Here is a 14,950-nt window from a genome sequence, read left to right on the forward strand (position 1 = left end):
AGGCTGCGTGTGAGCAACATGCTCCATGGAATTTGTTGCAAATGTTGTGACTGCATCCCTGCTCTTCTCTTCTCCCTGCAGGGTTCTGATCAATCAAACAAGCTTCTTTTCCCTGGAATTACCATCATTGCTAAAGACACACGCCTCTTGGTGGACACCAGCCAAACTGGGGTAATGTCTCTGGCACACATGCTGCGGAGCCAGCTTTCAGCCTCCAAGACATTGAAATAAGTCAGGTCCAACAGGAAACGAAATGTGTGGTGAGCTGAGGCAGGAATACTCATGTCCATAGAGGAGCACACTTGGGTGTTCAGGCTTTATCACACTTGGGTGTCAAGGCTTTTTCCTTGGCTAATCTGGTTGGAGGAGCACCAGAAAGGAGTCCTCCCCGGGACCCGTGACATTCACCCATTGGGTGGCCAACAGAGACAGGGACAAGTTTGTGTGCAAGGCCCTCATGATGGCAAATAAATATACAATGTCAGCTTTGGATGGCGTGTGTCTGGTTGAACGGTTGATACTGAGAAATGGCTTGTGTGCTGGTCTGACTGAAAGTGAGTTCATTTTATTCATGCAGTTAAAAATCTTTCTTTCTCATATCTAGCATGGTCATTATTTGGGCTTAGTAAGAGAACGAGATAACACATTGGGACAGAGTTAATGTTTTTAATTGCTCTGGGCCTTTCTGCCTTTTTCTCTCTTCTGTCTCTGGGATCGGCTGTTCAGGACCAGGTGCTGATTCCTGGGACTGGCTGCTCGGTGCCCATGGAGTCCATGAGGAATTGCATTATTTCTTATTTTAAATTCTATTTCAATTCTATAGAGATTAGTAGCAGTAGCAGTAGTATATTAGTGTTACTTTGTTACATTATTACACTGTGTTTATCTTAATCCACAAGTTTCTCCCTTCCCTTTCAATTCTCTCCCGTATTTACGGGTGGGAGGAGGAGAGTGAGTGAGTGGCTGTCGTGGTTATGCTGCTGCCTTGGGTTACATCACAACACCTTGATTCAAAGGGAAACCACAAAGAAAGTTAAAGCCCTGCTATTTCAGGAAAAATGGAGGAAACGAGAGACATTTCTGAAAGGATCTTTTGTGTATTTGACATTCCAGGGAGCAACAGTGTGCAGTACAGTGTTTAATAGTCTTCTTGGCTGACTCTTTTTCAGTTGATAATTTGTAATTTAATGACTAAACTGTTGTTATCTCATTCCAGGAGTTTTCTTCATTTTACCCTCCCATTCTCCCCACCATCCCCATGGTGATGAGGGAGCGAGCAGACATGTGGTGCTCAGGTGCTGGCCAGGCTTACACCACCACAGCCTGTGAGCAAAAGTGCTTGTTTCTCCATGGTGAGAGTACTCGTCCTCCCTCCTCTGTCAAGCTGCACGTATCACCTGTATCACACCGGGATGCACAAAAGCATCAGCACTCTGGGTGCTGTTGGAGCAGCTTCTGAAGCTTTTAGGGTGAGCCAAGGTATTTGTGCTGCCTGGTGTGGAAATTTGACTTATCCCATTGCCATGAGGGAGAGGATTGTGAAGAAACTGTGCAAGTATCAGGATGAAAGTATGGCACTGCAGAGGACAGCAAGCTGCAGGTGACGGTGGCTGCACAAGGACCTTCAGCCCTTCCTGACCAGCGTGTCTGCCAACGTGTTGCCCTCGCCCTGAGCTCATGGCGCTGCTCCCAGCACACATCAGGCCTTAGCAGGAGCTGTGTGGTGCCCACAATCCCAGCAGGAGCTGAGGGAACACTCACCCCCGAGAGGTCCTGTCAGGCCTCCCCCCCACTGTGTGACTGTGCTGCGGTTTGACTCCTCAGGCACCTGAACTCAGCCCTGATGCCACTGGCAAGGATGCTGGTACAAGGGATGGTCCCAACCTCCTCCCCGAGGATTCATCACCACATAACTTCAACCTAGTCCAAAACATCATAGAGCAGACATGGTCAGAACAGAGAAAAAATTACTTTATTGTGAACATCAACTGTGAGGGAATGAACATTTTTAAAACACTTTCTTGTGACTTCAAAAACAGTTTATTGCAAACTCCAACAACAGCAACAGGGGTTCAACTCTTAACATGCAAACGGGACCTGAAACGAGAGGATCAGAAAGCACTGATAAACCCACAAAGGCAGGAATAGGCAAGACTTGGTTCCCCTTTCCTTGGGGAACAGCGTTTACAAGGAATTGTGGACAGCCCAGCAGAGAGAGCTGTGGCTGCAGTGGCTCCGGGATGGCTGTGGCAACTCATCCCCATAGGTGATGCCCTGAGAGACTTGTGCCTGTGCAGAGATGCCCGGTGTCTCAGTGCCACGCAGCAGGGCTCCATCGGGAACCCCTGGGGAGCTGACACCCAGTTATTTACAAACCCGCACACCACGATCCCTCACTGTCCCTTGCCAGCCAGTTGGACAGACTGAGAGCAGTGCTGAGAGCTGGGAATAATGGGCAGCACAGCCTGGTACACACCTGGGCTTCCTGACTCTCTGGATATTCCGGTATCTCTTCCTTGTTCCTCCTCCAAAAATGTTGTTCCTCTTCCTCCTCTTCTTTTCCACGACGTTGTCACTGTCATCTCCGTGGGTCTGTCTTCTCTTCTGGTTTCTTCCCTTCTCCTTCTCCTGGAGAGAGCCTGCAAACCTTTCAATCCCACAGTGCTATGAGTTAGGGAAAGCCACATTCAGTCATTATTGACCTTAAGCAACACGAGCTTGTATTACCTTCTGTCCTCTGAAAGGCTCCTCAGCTCTTCTGGGTGCTCCAAGGACTCTGCTGCACTCTTTGGGGCGATTGGAGGCGAAGCCTAAATCAAAAATTTGAGAGATAACAAGTTGGTAAGAGATGACATAGAGTAGTAGGCAATTTATTGTGAGTTGCCAACTTAGCTCTACAGAGAGGATGCTGGTTTGCATTGTTCACAGTTTGCAGAGTCCACTCGCACCAAAAGAGACTGGATGAAGGTGTGATGAAGTAGCATCTGAGCCAGGAGGAGGCACAGCAGCTGCATGGCCTCATGATAAACAAACATCTGACCCGAGACAGGTTGTCCTGGTATTTGGGGAGCTGCCATACCTCTGCTGTTTCACCCTCCACCACTGTGTCTCCACCAGATTCTTTCAGGTTGTCCAGCAGAGACGAGGGTGCATCCAGAAAGGCTTTTACCTGATGGTCCTTGTCTGCTCTACCTCCAGGGCCACGTGGCTCTTCAACATGTCCATCTAGAAAGCAAAAGCATGTGCAAACAAATGATTTGTTGGAATGAAGTAACACATAAAGCAATTCCCTGCCAAAGCCCTACACCAGATGTCTTCTTGATGCTGAAATTTCTTGTGTCCCACCACCAGTCTGTGACAACGATGAGTTTCTTCCCTTACCTGTAGATCTGTCCATGGGTTCCGATGTCTCCTTGGCAGTTGTGGGGGAGAGACCAGCCATCCCCTCCCCAAAGATGTCACGGTAGTTCGTAATCATACACTCCACCAGCATGTTCACCTGCACACATCAAAGCCTTGGTCTCAACCCAGATGCCTGAAAAGGCACCAAGCAGCCTTTCCCGCTCCTGAGCCTCGCCTCTGCGCAGGAGGCTGTGGCTGTGGGGCTGCTTTTCCAGGCAGGCCCCCACCAGCATTGGCTCCAGGGAGGAGAAGGCATCCAGAGAGCTGCGAGCAGCCGAGCTCTGATGGGCCAGGAAGGCTGCAGCCGGCTGCTCCAGACAGCGTACCTTCTGTGTGACCTCCAGCATGGCCTCCAGCGGCAGCAGCTCCTCCTTGGGTGGGCTCAGCAGATTGGGCCCAACGCAGATGGCCAGGTTGTTAAAGGTCATCCTGCTGGTGGCTGCGTTGTGGCCAATGTGCTGCAGGAGGGACAGCAGCTCCTCCAGGAGCAGGAGATTAGCCGCTGGCAACTTCTTGGCCACCCTAAGGAAACAGGAACACAAGATGTACAAAGACGGTATTTCACACAGTTTTCTAGGTAGTCTTGGCCAGTGGCTATGGCTCCTCCTCAACATTCAGCCTGTTGCCTGTACTTACACTTTCAGTGCCTCTATCTTCTCCACTGTGCTTGTCTTCTCCATGGCTGCCATCCACTCCTCATACAGGTCTTCCACGAGGAGCTTGGAGGGGATGTTTCTGAGGAAGTCCTGCAATGACAAGGGCTCCAGGTGAACCCTAAAAAACGCCAGACCAGCCAGGAGCTCCTCCACCTGCAGATCAGAAGCACTCACCTTCAAGGCGACGGCCAACAGATCTGCAGGTTGGCTTCCCATGTCGATGTCCAGGCCACGGTCCAGGGCCTCGCGCAGCTCCCGAAGCGCTGTTCCGCTGGTGGCTCTGCGAAATATCCCTTCCGTCGATGGTCCTTCCTGACGTAGAACAGCGAGCAGCTCCTGTAGGAAATGCAGGAGAACAGAGGTTTGGCTGAGAAGATGCCTTTAAACTGTGATGGCCAGAGCCAGAGCTCTGTCCCAACTGTTCTGCGAACAGAAATGTGAACCACAGCTGAAGAGCCCAATACCCCGTGTCAGGAGACCCTGGGGACAGCCAGCATCTCTGAGCAGCATCTGGAGGGAGGGCTGGAGACCCCCTGTCCCGGCTGGTTACCTGGATGGGCTGGGGCAGTGTGCCATCCTCCCCGCAGAGGGCTGCCAGGGGCTGGCCAAACAGCGCCCTGCTGCAGCCGGAGACCACCTGCCCTGGCGCCTGGGCAGCAGCCCGGTTGCGCCGCAGAGCGAAGGGCCAGGGCAGCCCCCTCCTCCTGCTGCTGCTGCTGCTGCCTCCTGCTGCAAAGGAAAACAGAGCAATAGCCCGTCAATGGAGCCTGCCTGCCCTGCCCTGCCTGCCCTGCCTGCAGAGCTGAGCTGAGCGCTGCGGCAGGACGGGCAGGGAGCGGCAGCTGGAGCCGCAGCTCTGGCTCGGTGTCTCCCCTTTGGAGGCTCCTGAGAGCCAGCAGGACATCCTGGGACAGCCCTGGTCCTGCCCTCCTCCAAGCTGTGGGCAGCACCAGAGGCTGCGTGTCCCCACAGAACCATGTCCAGCAGGTACGGCACGTTGGGTGTCCTTGCTTCTGCAGCTGACATCCTCCCTTGGGCTGACCATCCTGCATGGTGACACTCAAGGGACAAGTGAGCATGCTGGAGGTTGCCTTTCTTTAGAAAACTTACCTGCTGTGTAAACAAGTCCTCCTCCATTTCCAGATGGGGCTGGCAGAGGCCCTTCCTTGGCATCACCCTGCAAGAACCAGGCTGTGCTGAGACAGCAACCCTGCAGCACAAAGGGCCACCAGCGAGCTGCCACCAGCACCAGCAGCCTGAGCGCGGCACAGCTGGGACCCTCTGCCCTCCCAGGCTCTCTGCCCCACACAGCAGGTTTCTTCCCTGCAGTGCCAGCAATGATGTGCTGGTGTTCCTGGGGGCTCCCCAGCCCTCTCTGATCCCCAAGTGGCAGCGCATGACCCTCCCTCCATCCAGCACAACCTCAATCCGCTTGCTGCACATCCCTGGCACCCCGCAACAGCCAGAGGCAGGTGAAAGGCAGCCATTCGCACCTTTGCCTGGTGTTCCATCAGCCTCTCCAGGCTCCTGGTGTTGAACGTCCTCCCCTGGGCAAGAGAAAAGGAGGGGAAGCGGGTGAGCAGCCATGGCTCTGCTGCTGGGCTGGAGGAGCAGTGCTCGGGGACAGAACCCAGGACAGACAGACACTCACGGCATGGTGGTGGTTTAGCTCCTTCTCCACGAGCTTCACTGACGGTAGGTGGGTCACACGGGGCCTCTTGGCTTCTTCAGGTGTTCTGTGCACCGGGAGGGGAGAGGGAGACAGCTGGCTGAGACCCAAGCTGCCTCTTCTCTCTTGTCAGGCAGCTCTGCCTGAGAGCTGCCTGCAGCCATGGGGTCACCTCTCCCCAGCTGGGGAGCTGTGATTCCCCGTCCGTCTGAGCCTCTAGCATCCCCCCGTCTTACCCCAGCAGTGCGCCCAGCCACAGCTCCTTCAGTGCCCGCGAGCTGCAGAAAGAGAGGAGAAAGAGCATCAGGCCCCACTGCTCCCCACCCCATGGGCAGATCCAGTCGCCTGCACAGCCCTGCTCCATGGGGAAGGACATAGGGACAGGAAGAAGCCACATAGGGCAGGACAGAGGCAGTGCCGAAGCCCTGTCTCCATCTGTCCTGCCAGAGGAGCTGCTCTTACTCTTCCCTTCTTGGCACCAGTAGCTGAGCAGGGGATGCAGCACATGAAAATGCCCCCATCCCTCCCTGCCCAGGCTCTGCACGGGGGGCAGAGGCCATTCCCAGACTGGCATGGGCACAGATGGGAACCTCTCCTGCCCAGCCATGGCATGCGGCACCACGACTCACCTGAAATGGGCAACGCAGGAGCCGCTGGGCCAGATGAAGATGAGGCAGCTCCCATCCTCATCGCTGTCCTCTCCTTCCTCCTCTTCTTCCTCCCGCGCCGCCTCTTTCCCACCACTCAGCACCCACAGCTGGTCCAGGGGCAGGCGGAGCTGTGGGCGCAGGGTGCTGCCACGTCTGCAGAGAGGAGATGCAGGCAGTGAGCTGGGGGTGGCCTTGCTCCTTGGGGTCCCCCCAGGCACAGTCCTGTCCCCCCCTGCCCTTGGCACAGCCATTGGTGCATCCAGCACCTGAGGCTGGTGCCAGGATGGCCCTGCCCAGCTCCCAGGGCCAGGGATGGGGGAAAGGCAGCTGGGCTCTGAGGCTCTTACTGCAATTTGGCAATGAGCAGTTCCTCCTGGAGGAGGAGAAGGCGCCTCTCGCTCCTCTTGCGGCCCCGGGTCAGCCGCACGTCTGCACTCAGCACCGGCTCGGTGTCGCTGAGAGCCTCCCTGCCCAGCAGAGAGCGGCGGGCATGAGAAATGCCTCTGCTGCGGGGCCCGGCCGTGCCCGCGTGTCCCCGAGCCGCAGGGGGAGCCCACCTGGAGCCACAGCAGCAGTTGGCCTGGCCCATCCCGCCCGGGACAGGAGGACCCTGGCCGTGCAACAGGAACCCTGGCCGCGGTGAAGATGGCCACAGCAAGGACGCGGTGTGGGTGTCGGTGCTGGTGCTGGTGCTGGTGCTGGTGCTGGTGTTGGTGCTGGGGCAGCGCTGCGGGGCCAGACCCTGCCTCCTGCCAGCGCTGCTGGGTGCCAGCACAGCTCCGTCCTGCTGTCTCTTCTGGCCGGTGGCTCCAACTGACCAGCAGTCCCAGCCCAACGGAAAGTGGGAGGGGCCAGGGGGGGCACTGGCCTGGGGGTTCTCTCCACTATGGCCATGGCTGCCTTGCACTGGGGAGCCCCGAGCAGGACACAGCCCAGGGGAAGGACCACCTCCCTTCACCTGCTGCCCATGCTTTGCCTATGGCAGCCCAGCAGCCGCCTTTGCCCTGAGGGCACTTTGCTGCCTCCAAATCCCTGTCTTGGGGCTCCACCATGACCCCAGGGCTCTGCATAGCTGCTGTCCAGATGGGTGTCCCCCAGGATAGACTATCCTGGGACAAGGGCTTTTCCTCCCCATGTGCAGGTCCTTGCTCTTCCACTGCTTGAAAGGCAGGACATTCCCTTCAGCCCCTTTCTCCAGCATGTCCATGTCCTTCTGCTTGCCAGCACCACCCTCTCCCCCACTTGTGTGCCACTGCCTGCAGTCTGAGGGGACACTGCTGCAGCATCCAGGTCACTGTATGGAAACTGTACCTGCAGACTGCAGTGCAGGACCTTGCAGACGTGCACGTTGATGTGGCATAAATTGTCGAAGAAGGTTTAGAAATTTGGGCAGAAATTCCACATTATTGTTTTGTTTTATACAGACTTTGCTTCTGCTTTCTATTCCTGCAAGCTTTTAAAAGCTCTTCAGACTGTCTCATTTGTCATTTGAAGGTCATATCCTTCATAGTGCTGATGTTCTTTGAAACAAGGGATGGGGTTGGATTCTCACCTAGAACATTTGGTAGGAGGCAGCCTAGATTATTTGATGGTAAAGAGCATATTATCTGCATTTCTCATGCTCACCCCAGGGAGAAGGGGTGTCATTGAGGCTCTTGAGCCAAAGGAGAAAGGTCAAAGGTGTCTATTGAACTCCATGGGCTATGTATCAGAACATTGAATTCACCATGTTCCAAAATGAAAAGATACATGATAAAGGCATATTTGATCTGGACCTCTACAATGTATATTTTAGGATCTGTGAAGGTAAATTAGAAATGCCCCTCCTCCTGAGACCTTTTCTAAAACAAAATTAAAAATGGGGAATCACAGAATCACAGAATGTCAGGGATTGGAAGGGACCTCAAAAGCTCATCCAGTCCAATCCCCCTTCCGGAGCAGTAACACTTAGATGAGGCTACACAGGAATGTGTCCAGGTGGGTTTTGAATGTCTCCAGAGAAGGAGACTCCACAATCCCCCTGGGCAGCCTGTTCCAGTGTCTGTCACCCTCACCATGAAGAAGTTTCTTCTCAAATTTAAGTGGAACCTCTTGTGTTCCAATTTGAACCCATTACCCCTTGTCCTACCATTAGCTGTCACCGAGAAGAGCCTGGCTCCATCCTCGTGACACTCACCCTTTATATATTTGTAAACATTTGTAAGGTTGCCCCTCAGTCTCCTCTTCTCCAGGCTAAAGAGCCCCAGCTCCCGCAGTCTTTCCTCACACGGGAGATGCTCCACTCCCTTCATCATCTCTCTTGCCCTGTGCTGGACTCTCTCCAGCAGTTCCCTGTCCTTCTGGAACTGAGGGGCCCAGAACTGGACACAATATTCCAGGTGTCACCAGAGCAGAGTAGAGGAGCAGGAGAACCTCTCTCAATCTACTAACCACCCCCCTTCTAATCCGCCCCAGGATGCCATTTGCCTTCCTGGCCACAAGGGCACAGTGCTGGCTCATGGTCATCCTGCTGTCCACCAGGACCCCCAGGTCCCTTTTCCCTACGCTGCTCTCTAATATGTCATTCCCCATTTTATACTGGAACCTGGGTTTGTTCCTACCCAGATGCAATATTCTACACTTTCTCTTGTTATATTTCATTAAATTTTTCCCCACCCAACCCATGGTCACTGCAGCCGAGGCTGCCCCCAACCCTCCCAACTTCAAGCAGTCCTTCTTGGTTTCTTAGGAAGAGGTCCAGCAGCACAACTCTCCTCCTTGGCTCCTCCACCACCTGCGGCAACCTCTTGGACTGTGTGTGCTCAGCTGTGTTGTCTCCCCAGCAGATGTCAGGGTGATTGAAGTCCCCTATGAGAAGCAGGCCTTGTCATTGTGAGGCTACTTCCAGCTGTCTGCAGAAGCCTCCTCAGCTTCCTCTTTGCTATCAGGTGCACACCCAGGACAATGTCACCCTTGTCAGCCCACCCCTTCATTTTTACCCATTAGCTCTGCACTTGTTCTTCCTCCCCTGCCAGGCAGAGTTCCATCCATTCCGGTTGCTCTCTCACATCAAGGGCAACTCCTCCACCTCAATGTGGCAAGTCTCTGTAACTGCAATGAGATCCTGGCCCATAGTTACCTACCAATGGTGAGAGTGCTGTTCTTGTCGCCTGTGTCACAGTACTGATGTTCCCCGTATCACACTGCGGTGCATGAAAACCTCAGCAGTTCGGCTGCTGGAGCTGCTTCAAGAGCTTCTTGGCTGAGCTGAGGTGTTGATACTGCCCAGCATGGAAGTTAATCTCTGCCATTGCCACGGGTTAGCGGGGTCTGATGAAACTGCCCGACAATCAGCATGCAGGGAAGATGTCTGCAGGGGACAGCAAGCTGCAGGGGACGGTGGCTGCATATGGACCTTTAGCCCTTCCTGGCCACTGTGCGCTGCCTGCGTCTTGTCCCTGCTCTGACCTCCTGGAACTGCTTCCAGCAGATCCACCAAACTCAGCAGGACATGGTCCTGGGACACCTGCTCTAGGGAAACCTGCTTGAGCAGATGCTGGACCAGAAGAGCTCCACAGGTCCCTTCCAACCTCCACCCTCCTGTTTGATTCTGTGCTTTGGTTTTATTTCTAAAACACTTCAAATCAGTCCTGACGCCTGCTGGAAAGGATGCTGTCACAAGGGACTCAACCCACCTCCTCCGTGAGGACTCACCACAGACCAACCACTCCCCGCTCCACCATATGCTGAGGCAGAAACAGCCAGAAGACACAAAGGATCATTTCATTGTAAAAATCACCTGCTGCCAATAACCCTTACCTTGGAGGACACTGCTGGTTCCTGGCCTCCACCTACACTTATTGAACCCTCTTGGTCAGCATCTTCCCTGCCCGGTCACTCTGACAGGTTTCCATTCCCTGCACTGCTCATCACCCCATGTGGTGTTTCCTTTCTTCTCATCTCCAGCACATCTCCCTTTTTGCCTCTCAGATCCATCTGCCAGACCTCTCAGCACTTGATGGTGCACTCCAGCAGGACCCATCAGCAACTTGTGCATTTTGCTCAAGGGTTGCCTAATCTCATCCTCTTCCCCCTGATCCCAGCAGATCCCCTTGCACCAAGGGTACCTCTGCTTTGTTCCAGCCTCTCCGCTGGGTCTCCAGGGTCTGGGGTGGCTGAAGGCTGGATTTCGAGAATCTTCATGATCCAAGAGGATGGGCAGAACCTAGAACTGCCTGAAGTACTGCCATAGCCTAGTTAAGGCCAGGAGGGCTTGAAGATGAAGAAACAAAGGTCTCAAAAAGAGCGCCTCTGATGATCTTAATCACTATAGTTCTTCCTAGTAGCTTGTATGAGGCCATGCTTTTCATTAGTGCTGAAAACTGCCCTGCTAGTGCTGGGATGTGTTAGTTACTGCTGAGCAGGGCTTGCACACCACTAAGGGCTTTTCTGTTTCTTAGGCTGCCCGGCCAGCGAGCAGGCTGGGGGTGCACAAGACACTGGGAGGGCACACAGGAGGGACAGCTGACCCCCACTGACCAGAGGGATATCCCGCAGCACATGGCCTTGTGTTCAGCAATAAAACTGGGGCGCGGAGGTTGGTGGGGGTGCCCTTGCTCAGGGCCTGGCTGGGCATCAGTCGCTTAGTACTGAGCACTTGCTTTCCTTTGCATCTCTTGTTTTGCCTGGGCTTTTGTTTTCTCTCTGTTTCTTGGCTGGCTGGTTTTTAATTTAAAATCTGTAATTTAATTACTAAACAGTTGTTATCTCAACCCAGGATTTTTCTCCCTTTTATCCTCCTGATTCTCCTCCACAGGCCCCCGTGGTGGGGTGGGAGTGAGTGGCCGTGTGGTGCTCAGCCACCGACCAGGCTTAAACCACCAGAACCTGTGAGCAAAAGTGTTTGCTCGTCCATGGTGAGAGTGCTCGTCCTTGCTCCTCTCTCAGGCTGTGGGCATCTGCTGTATCAGACCGAAGCACACAAAACCTCAGCACACCGGCTGCTGTTGGAACCGCTTTTGTGGGCTTGTGCTGCCCAGCATGGGAATTTGGTTTATCCCATTTCCATGAGGGAGGGGATTGTGAAGAAACTGCCCAACAATCAGGATGCAAGGATGGTGGCTGCAGAGAACAACAAGCTGCAGGTGACTGTCTGCACAAGGACCTTCAGCCCTTCCCGGCCAGCATGTCTGCCAAGGTGTTGCCCTCGCCCTGAGCTCATGGCGCTGCTCCCAGCACACATCAGGCCTTAGCAGGAGCTGTGTGGTGCCCACAATCCCAGCAGGAGCTGAGGGAACACTCACCCCCGAGAGGTCCTGTCCGGCCCCCACCCCCCTGTGTGACTGTGCTGCGGTTTGACTCCCCAGGCACCTGAACTCAGCCCTGATGCCACTGGCAAGGATGCTGGCACAGGGATGATCCCAACTTCCTCCCGGAGGATTCATCACCAAATAACATCTCCCCAGTCCAAAAAAACTCCCAACACACATATTCAGAACAGAGGAAAAAAACCCTTTATTGTGAACATCAACATTTAAAAAACACTTTCTTTTATCTTCCAAAACACTTTATTCCAAACATCAACACCATGAATCACAGGGATTCAACGCTTAACAGAAAAACGGGACCTGCAATGAGAGAGTCAGAAAGCAATGATAAGCCCACAAAGGCAGGAATAGGCAACACTTGGTTCCCGTTTTATTTGGGAAGAGCAGTTACACTGAATTGTCAACAGCCTCAACAGCCCAGCAGAGAGAGCTGTGGCTGCAGTGGCTCCGGGATGGCTCTGGCGCCTCATCCCCGTGGGTGATGCCCTGAGAGGCCTGTGCCTGTGCAGCTTTGTTCCCAATGCAACCCAGTTATTTAAAAACCCTGCACAGCACCATCCCTCACCACCCCCTGCCCGCAAGTTGGACTCACTAAGAGCAGTGCAGAGAGCTGGGTAAGATGGGCAGTAGAGCCTGGTACACACCTGGGCTTCCTGAACCTCTGCACCTTCCTGTATCTTCTTGCTCTGTCCCCCAAAACATTTCCTCTCTTCTTCCTCTTCTTCTCCATCTGGCTATCATCTTCCTCTCTCCAGACCAGTTTCCTCTTCCTCTTTCTTTCCTTTTCCTTGTCCTTAGGAGAGCCTGCAAACCTTTCCATCCCGCCATGCTATGAGTTAGGGAAAGCTGTAATTGGTCCATACTGATTTAAAGCAAATGGACCTCATTTTACCTTCCTTCCTCTGAAGGGCTCCTCGGCTCCTCCAGCTTCTCTAGGGGCTCTGTTGCACTGTTGGAGGTCATTGCAGTCGAAGATGGAGGTACCTGAAACAGAAATTTTGGTAGTGAACAGGTGGCAAAACACGAGTTGGCAACGGACTGCCAAATTGCCAACTTTGCTCTACATGCTGGTTTACATTGTTTACGGTTTGTTTTCCTTATAATGTATCATTCTGTGGAGAGCAGGAATCCTAAACGCATGAGGGATCGGCTACCAGGAGGAGGCACAGCAGCTGTATGGACCCATAATAAACAAACCTCTGACCCGAGACACATTGTCCCAGTGCTTGGGGAGCTGCCATACCTCTGCCGTTTCACCCTCCACCATTGTGTCTCCACCAGATTCTTCCAGGTGCTCCAGCAGAGAGGGGGGGCATCCAGAAAGGTTTTTACCTGATGGTTCTCGTCTTCTCTGCCTGCGGGGCCACTTTGCTCTTCCAAATGACCATCTAGAAAGCAAAAACATGTGCAGCAAAGTGACTTCATTGAATGAAGCAGCACATAAAGCAAAACCCTGCCAAAATGTCTTCTTAACACTGAAATTTCTCATGTCCCAAGACCAGTCTGTAACAACCATGAGTCCTTCCCCTTACCTGTGGATCTTTCCATAGGTGCTGGTGATTCCTTTGCCGATATACAGGAGAGACCAGCTGTCTCCTCGCCAAAGATGTCACTGAAGTTCTCCATCAGAAGCTCTGTCAGCATGTTCACCTGCACACATCAAAGCCTTGGTCTCAACCCAGCTGCCTGAAAAGGCACCAAGCAGCCTTTCCCGCTCCTGAGCCTCGCCTCTGCGCAGGAGGCTGTGGCTGTGGGGCTGCTCTTCCACGCAGCCCCCCCACCAGCACTGGCTCCAGGGAGGAGAAGGCATCCAGAGAGCTGCGAGCAGCCGAGCTCTGATGGGCCGGGAAGGCTGCAGCCGGCTGCTCCAGACAGCGTACCTTCTGTGTGACCTCCAGCAGGGCGTCCAGCGGCAGCAGCTCCTCCTTGGGTGGGCTCAGCAGATTGGGCCCAACGCAGATGGCCAGGTTGTTAAAGGTCATCTTGCTGGTGTCAGCGTTGTGGCCAATGTGCTGCAGGACGGACAGCAGCTCCTTCAGGAGCAGGAGATTGGCCGCTGGCAACTTCTTTGCCACCCTAAGGAAAAAGGAACACAACACGAACAAAGAAGATATTTCATACAGCTTTCCAGGTAGTCTTGGTTCCTCCTCAACATTCAGCCTGTTGCCTGTACTTACACTTTCAGCTCCGCTATCTTCTCCTCTGTGCTGGTCTTCTGTATGGCTGCCATCCACTCCTCATACAGGTCTTCCACGAGGAGCTTAGAGGGGATGTTTCTGAGGAAGTCCTGCAATGACAAGAGCTCCAGGTAAGTCCTAGAAGATGCCGGGCCAGGCAGGAGCTCCTGCATCTGCAGGTCAGAAGCACTCACCTTCAAGACGACGGCCAACAGATCTGCAGGTTGGCTTCCCATGTCGGTGTCCAGGCCACGGTCCAGGGCCTCGCGCAGCTCCCGAAGCGCTGTTCCGCTGGCGGCTCTGCGAAATATCCCTTCCGTCGATGGTCCTTCCCGATATAGAACAGCAAGCAGCTCCTGCAGGACAGGGAGGAGAAGGTGCCTTTAAACTGTGATGGCCAGTGCTCTATCCCAACTGGTCGTAGAACAGAGACGTGAACCACAGCTGAAGAGCCCAATACCCCATGTCAGGAGACCCTGGGGACACCCAGTATCTCTGAGCAGCATAAGGAGGGAGGGCTGGGGACTCCCTGTCCAGGCTGCTTACCTGGATGGGCTGGGGCAGTGTGCCGTCCTCCCCGCAGAGGGCTGCCAGGGGCTGGCCAAACAGCGCCCTGCTGCAGCCGGAGACCACCTGCCCTGGCGCCTGGGCAGCGGCCCGGCTGCGCCGCAGAGCAAAGGGCCAGGGCAGCCCCCTCCTCCTGCTGCTGCTGCTGCTGCTGCCTCCTGCTGCAAAGGAAAACAGAGCAATAGCCCGTCAATGGAGCCTGCCTGCCCTGCCCTGCCTGCCCTGCCTGCAGAGCTGAGCTGAGCGCTGCGGCAGGACGGGCAGGGAGCGGCAGCTGGAGCCTCAGCTCTGGCTCGGTGTCTCCCCTTTGGAGGCTCCTGAGAGCCAGCAGGACATCCTGGGACAGCCCTGGTCCTGCCCTCCTCCAAGCTGTGGGCAGCACCAGAGGCTGCGTGTCCCCACATAGCCATGTCCAGCAGGCACTGAACGTTGGGTGTCCTTGCTTCTGCAGCTGACATCCTCCCTTGGGCTGACCATCCTGCATGGTGACACTCAAGGGACAAGTGAGTGCAGCTCCACCGCA

The 14,950-nt window shown here is 54.5% G+C and overlaps 3 protein-coding genes across 4 annotated transcripts; all 3 read right to left on the reverse strand.

The window, feature by feature from the left end:
* Nucleotides 1–1,955: 1,955 nt before the first annotated feature.
* On the reverse strand, nucleotides 1,956–4,822 carry LOC135579169 (T-cell activation Rho GTPase-activating protein-like). Its single transcript, XM_065059267.1, has 9 exons — nucleotides 4,609–4,822; nucleotides 4,233–4,394; nucleotides 4,039–4,148; nucleotides 3,729–3,924; nucleotides 3,382–3,499; nucleotides 3,080–3,225; nucleotides 2,728–2,810; nucleotides 2,477–2,647; nucleotides 1,956–2,097 (listed from the first exon to the last, which is right to left on the reverse strand). Exons 2-9 carry the CDS (start codon nucleotides 4,272–4,274, stop codon nucleotides 2,073–2,075), a joined length of 891 nt encoding a protein of 296 aa, XP_064915339.1. The 5' UTR covers nucleotides 4,275–4,394; nucleotides 4,609–4,822; the 3' UTR covers nucleotides 1,956–2,072.
* Nucleotides 4,823–5,022: 200 nt separating this feature from the next.
* On the reverse strand, nucleotides 5,023–7,431 carry LOC135579171 (uncharacterized). Of its 2 annotated transcripts, XM_065059271.1 has the most exons (7): nucleotides 6,935–7,430; nucleotides 6,725–6,844; nucleotides 6,357–6,530; nucleotides 5,964–6,005; nucleotides 5,710–5,794; nucleotides 5,552–5,605; nucleotides 5,023–5,235 (listed from the first exon to the last, which is right to left on the reverse strand). In XM_065059271.1, the coding sequence occupies exons 1-7, from the start codon at nucleotides 6,964–6,966 to the stop codon at nucleotides 5,119–5,121; spliced, it is 624 nt and encodes a 207-aa protein (XP_064915343.1). In that variant the 5' UTR covers nucleotides 6,967–7,430; the 3' UTR covers nucleotides 5,023–5,118. The 2 variants fall into 2 exon arrangements, with proteins under 2 accessions (XP_064915343.1, XP_064915344.1); XM_065059272.1 differs by lacking the exon at nucleotides 6,725–6,844 and having other exon boundaries at nucleotides 6,935–7,431.
* A 4,419-nt stretch (nucleotides 7,432–11,850) lies between these two features.
* On the reverse strand, nucleotides 11,851–14,608 carry LOC110365137 (T-cell activation Rho GTPase-activating protein-like). Its single transcript, XM_065059269.1, has 9 exons — nucleotides 14,407–14,608; nucleotides 14,055–14,216; nucleotides 13,861–13,970; nucleotides 13,564–13,759; nucleotides 13,216–13,333; nucleotides 13,016–13,071; nucleotides 12,576–12,667; nucleotides 12,328–12,495; nucleotides 11,851–11,983 (listed from the first exon to the last, which is right to left on the reverse strand). Exons 2-9 carry the CDS (start codon nucleotides 14,094–14,096, stop codon nucleotides 11,959–11,961), a joined length of 807 nt encoding a protein of 268 aa, XP_064915341.1. The 5' UTR covers nucleotides 14,097–14,216; nucleotides 14,407–14,608; the 3' UTR covers nucleotides 11,851–11,958.
* Nucleotides 14,609–14,950: the final 342 nt, after the last annotated feature.

The sequence above is a fragment of the Columba livia genome, chromosome 3 (assembly GCF_036013475.1).
Source record: "Columba livia isolate bColLiv1 breed racing homer chromosome 3, bColLiv1.pat.W.v2, whole genome shotgun sequence".
NCBI lineage: Eukaryota > Metazoa > Chordata > Aves > Columbiformes > Columbidae > Columba > Columba livia.

What these genes read in the sequence shown, in the direction of transcription:
- LOC135579169 (XM_065059267.1), bottom strand. Translation starts at nt 4,274, where the DNA reads ATGGGAAGCCAACCTGCAGATCTGTTGGCCGTCGCCTTGAAG. An exon ending in TGTTGGCCGTCGCCTTGAAG is followed by an intron (nt 4,149 to 4,232) that starts GTGAGTGCTTCT and finishes TTGTCATTGCAG; the next exon opens with GACTTCCTCAGAAACATCCC. An exon ending in CAGAGAGTCAGGAAGCCCAG is followed by an intron (nt 2,098 to 2,476) that starts GTGTGTACCAGG and finishes CTCTCGTTTCAG; the next exon opens with GTCCCGTTTGCATGTTAAGA.
- LOC135579171 (XM_065059271.1), bottom strand. Translation starts at nt 6,966, where the DNA reads ATGGGCCAGGCCAACTGCTGCTGTGGCTCCAG. An exon ending in AACTGCTGCTGTGGCTCCAG is followed by an intron (nt 6,845 to 6,934) that starts GTGGGCTCCCCC and finishes TCTGCTGGGCAG; the next exon opens with GGAGGCTCTCAGCGACACCG. An exon ending in TGATGGAACACCAGGCAAAG is followed by an intron (nt 5,236 to 5,551) that starts GTGCGAATGGCT and finishes TGGTTCTTGCAG; the next exon opens with GGTGATGCCAAGGAAGGGCC.
- LOC110365137 (XM_065059269.1), bottom strand. Translation starts at nt 14,096, where the DNA reads ATGGGAAGCCAACCTGCAGATCTGTTGGCCGTCGTCTTGAAG. An exon ending in AGCCCTTCAGAGGAAGGAAG is followed by an intron (nt 12,496 to 12,575) that starts GTAAAATGAGGT and finishes CGGGATGGAAAG; the next exon opens with GTTTGCAGGCTCTCCTAAGG. An exon ending in CAGAGGTTCAGGAAGCCCAG is followed by an intron (nt 11,984 to 12,327) that starts GTGTGTACCAGG and finishes CTCTCATTGCAG; the next exon opens with GTCCCGTTTTTCTGTTAAGC.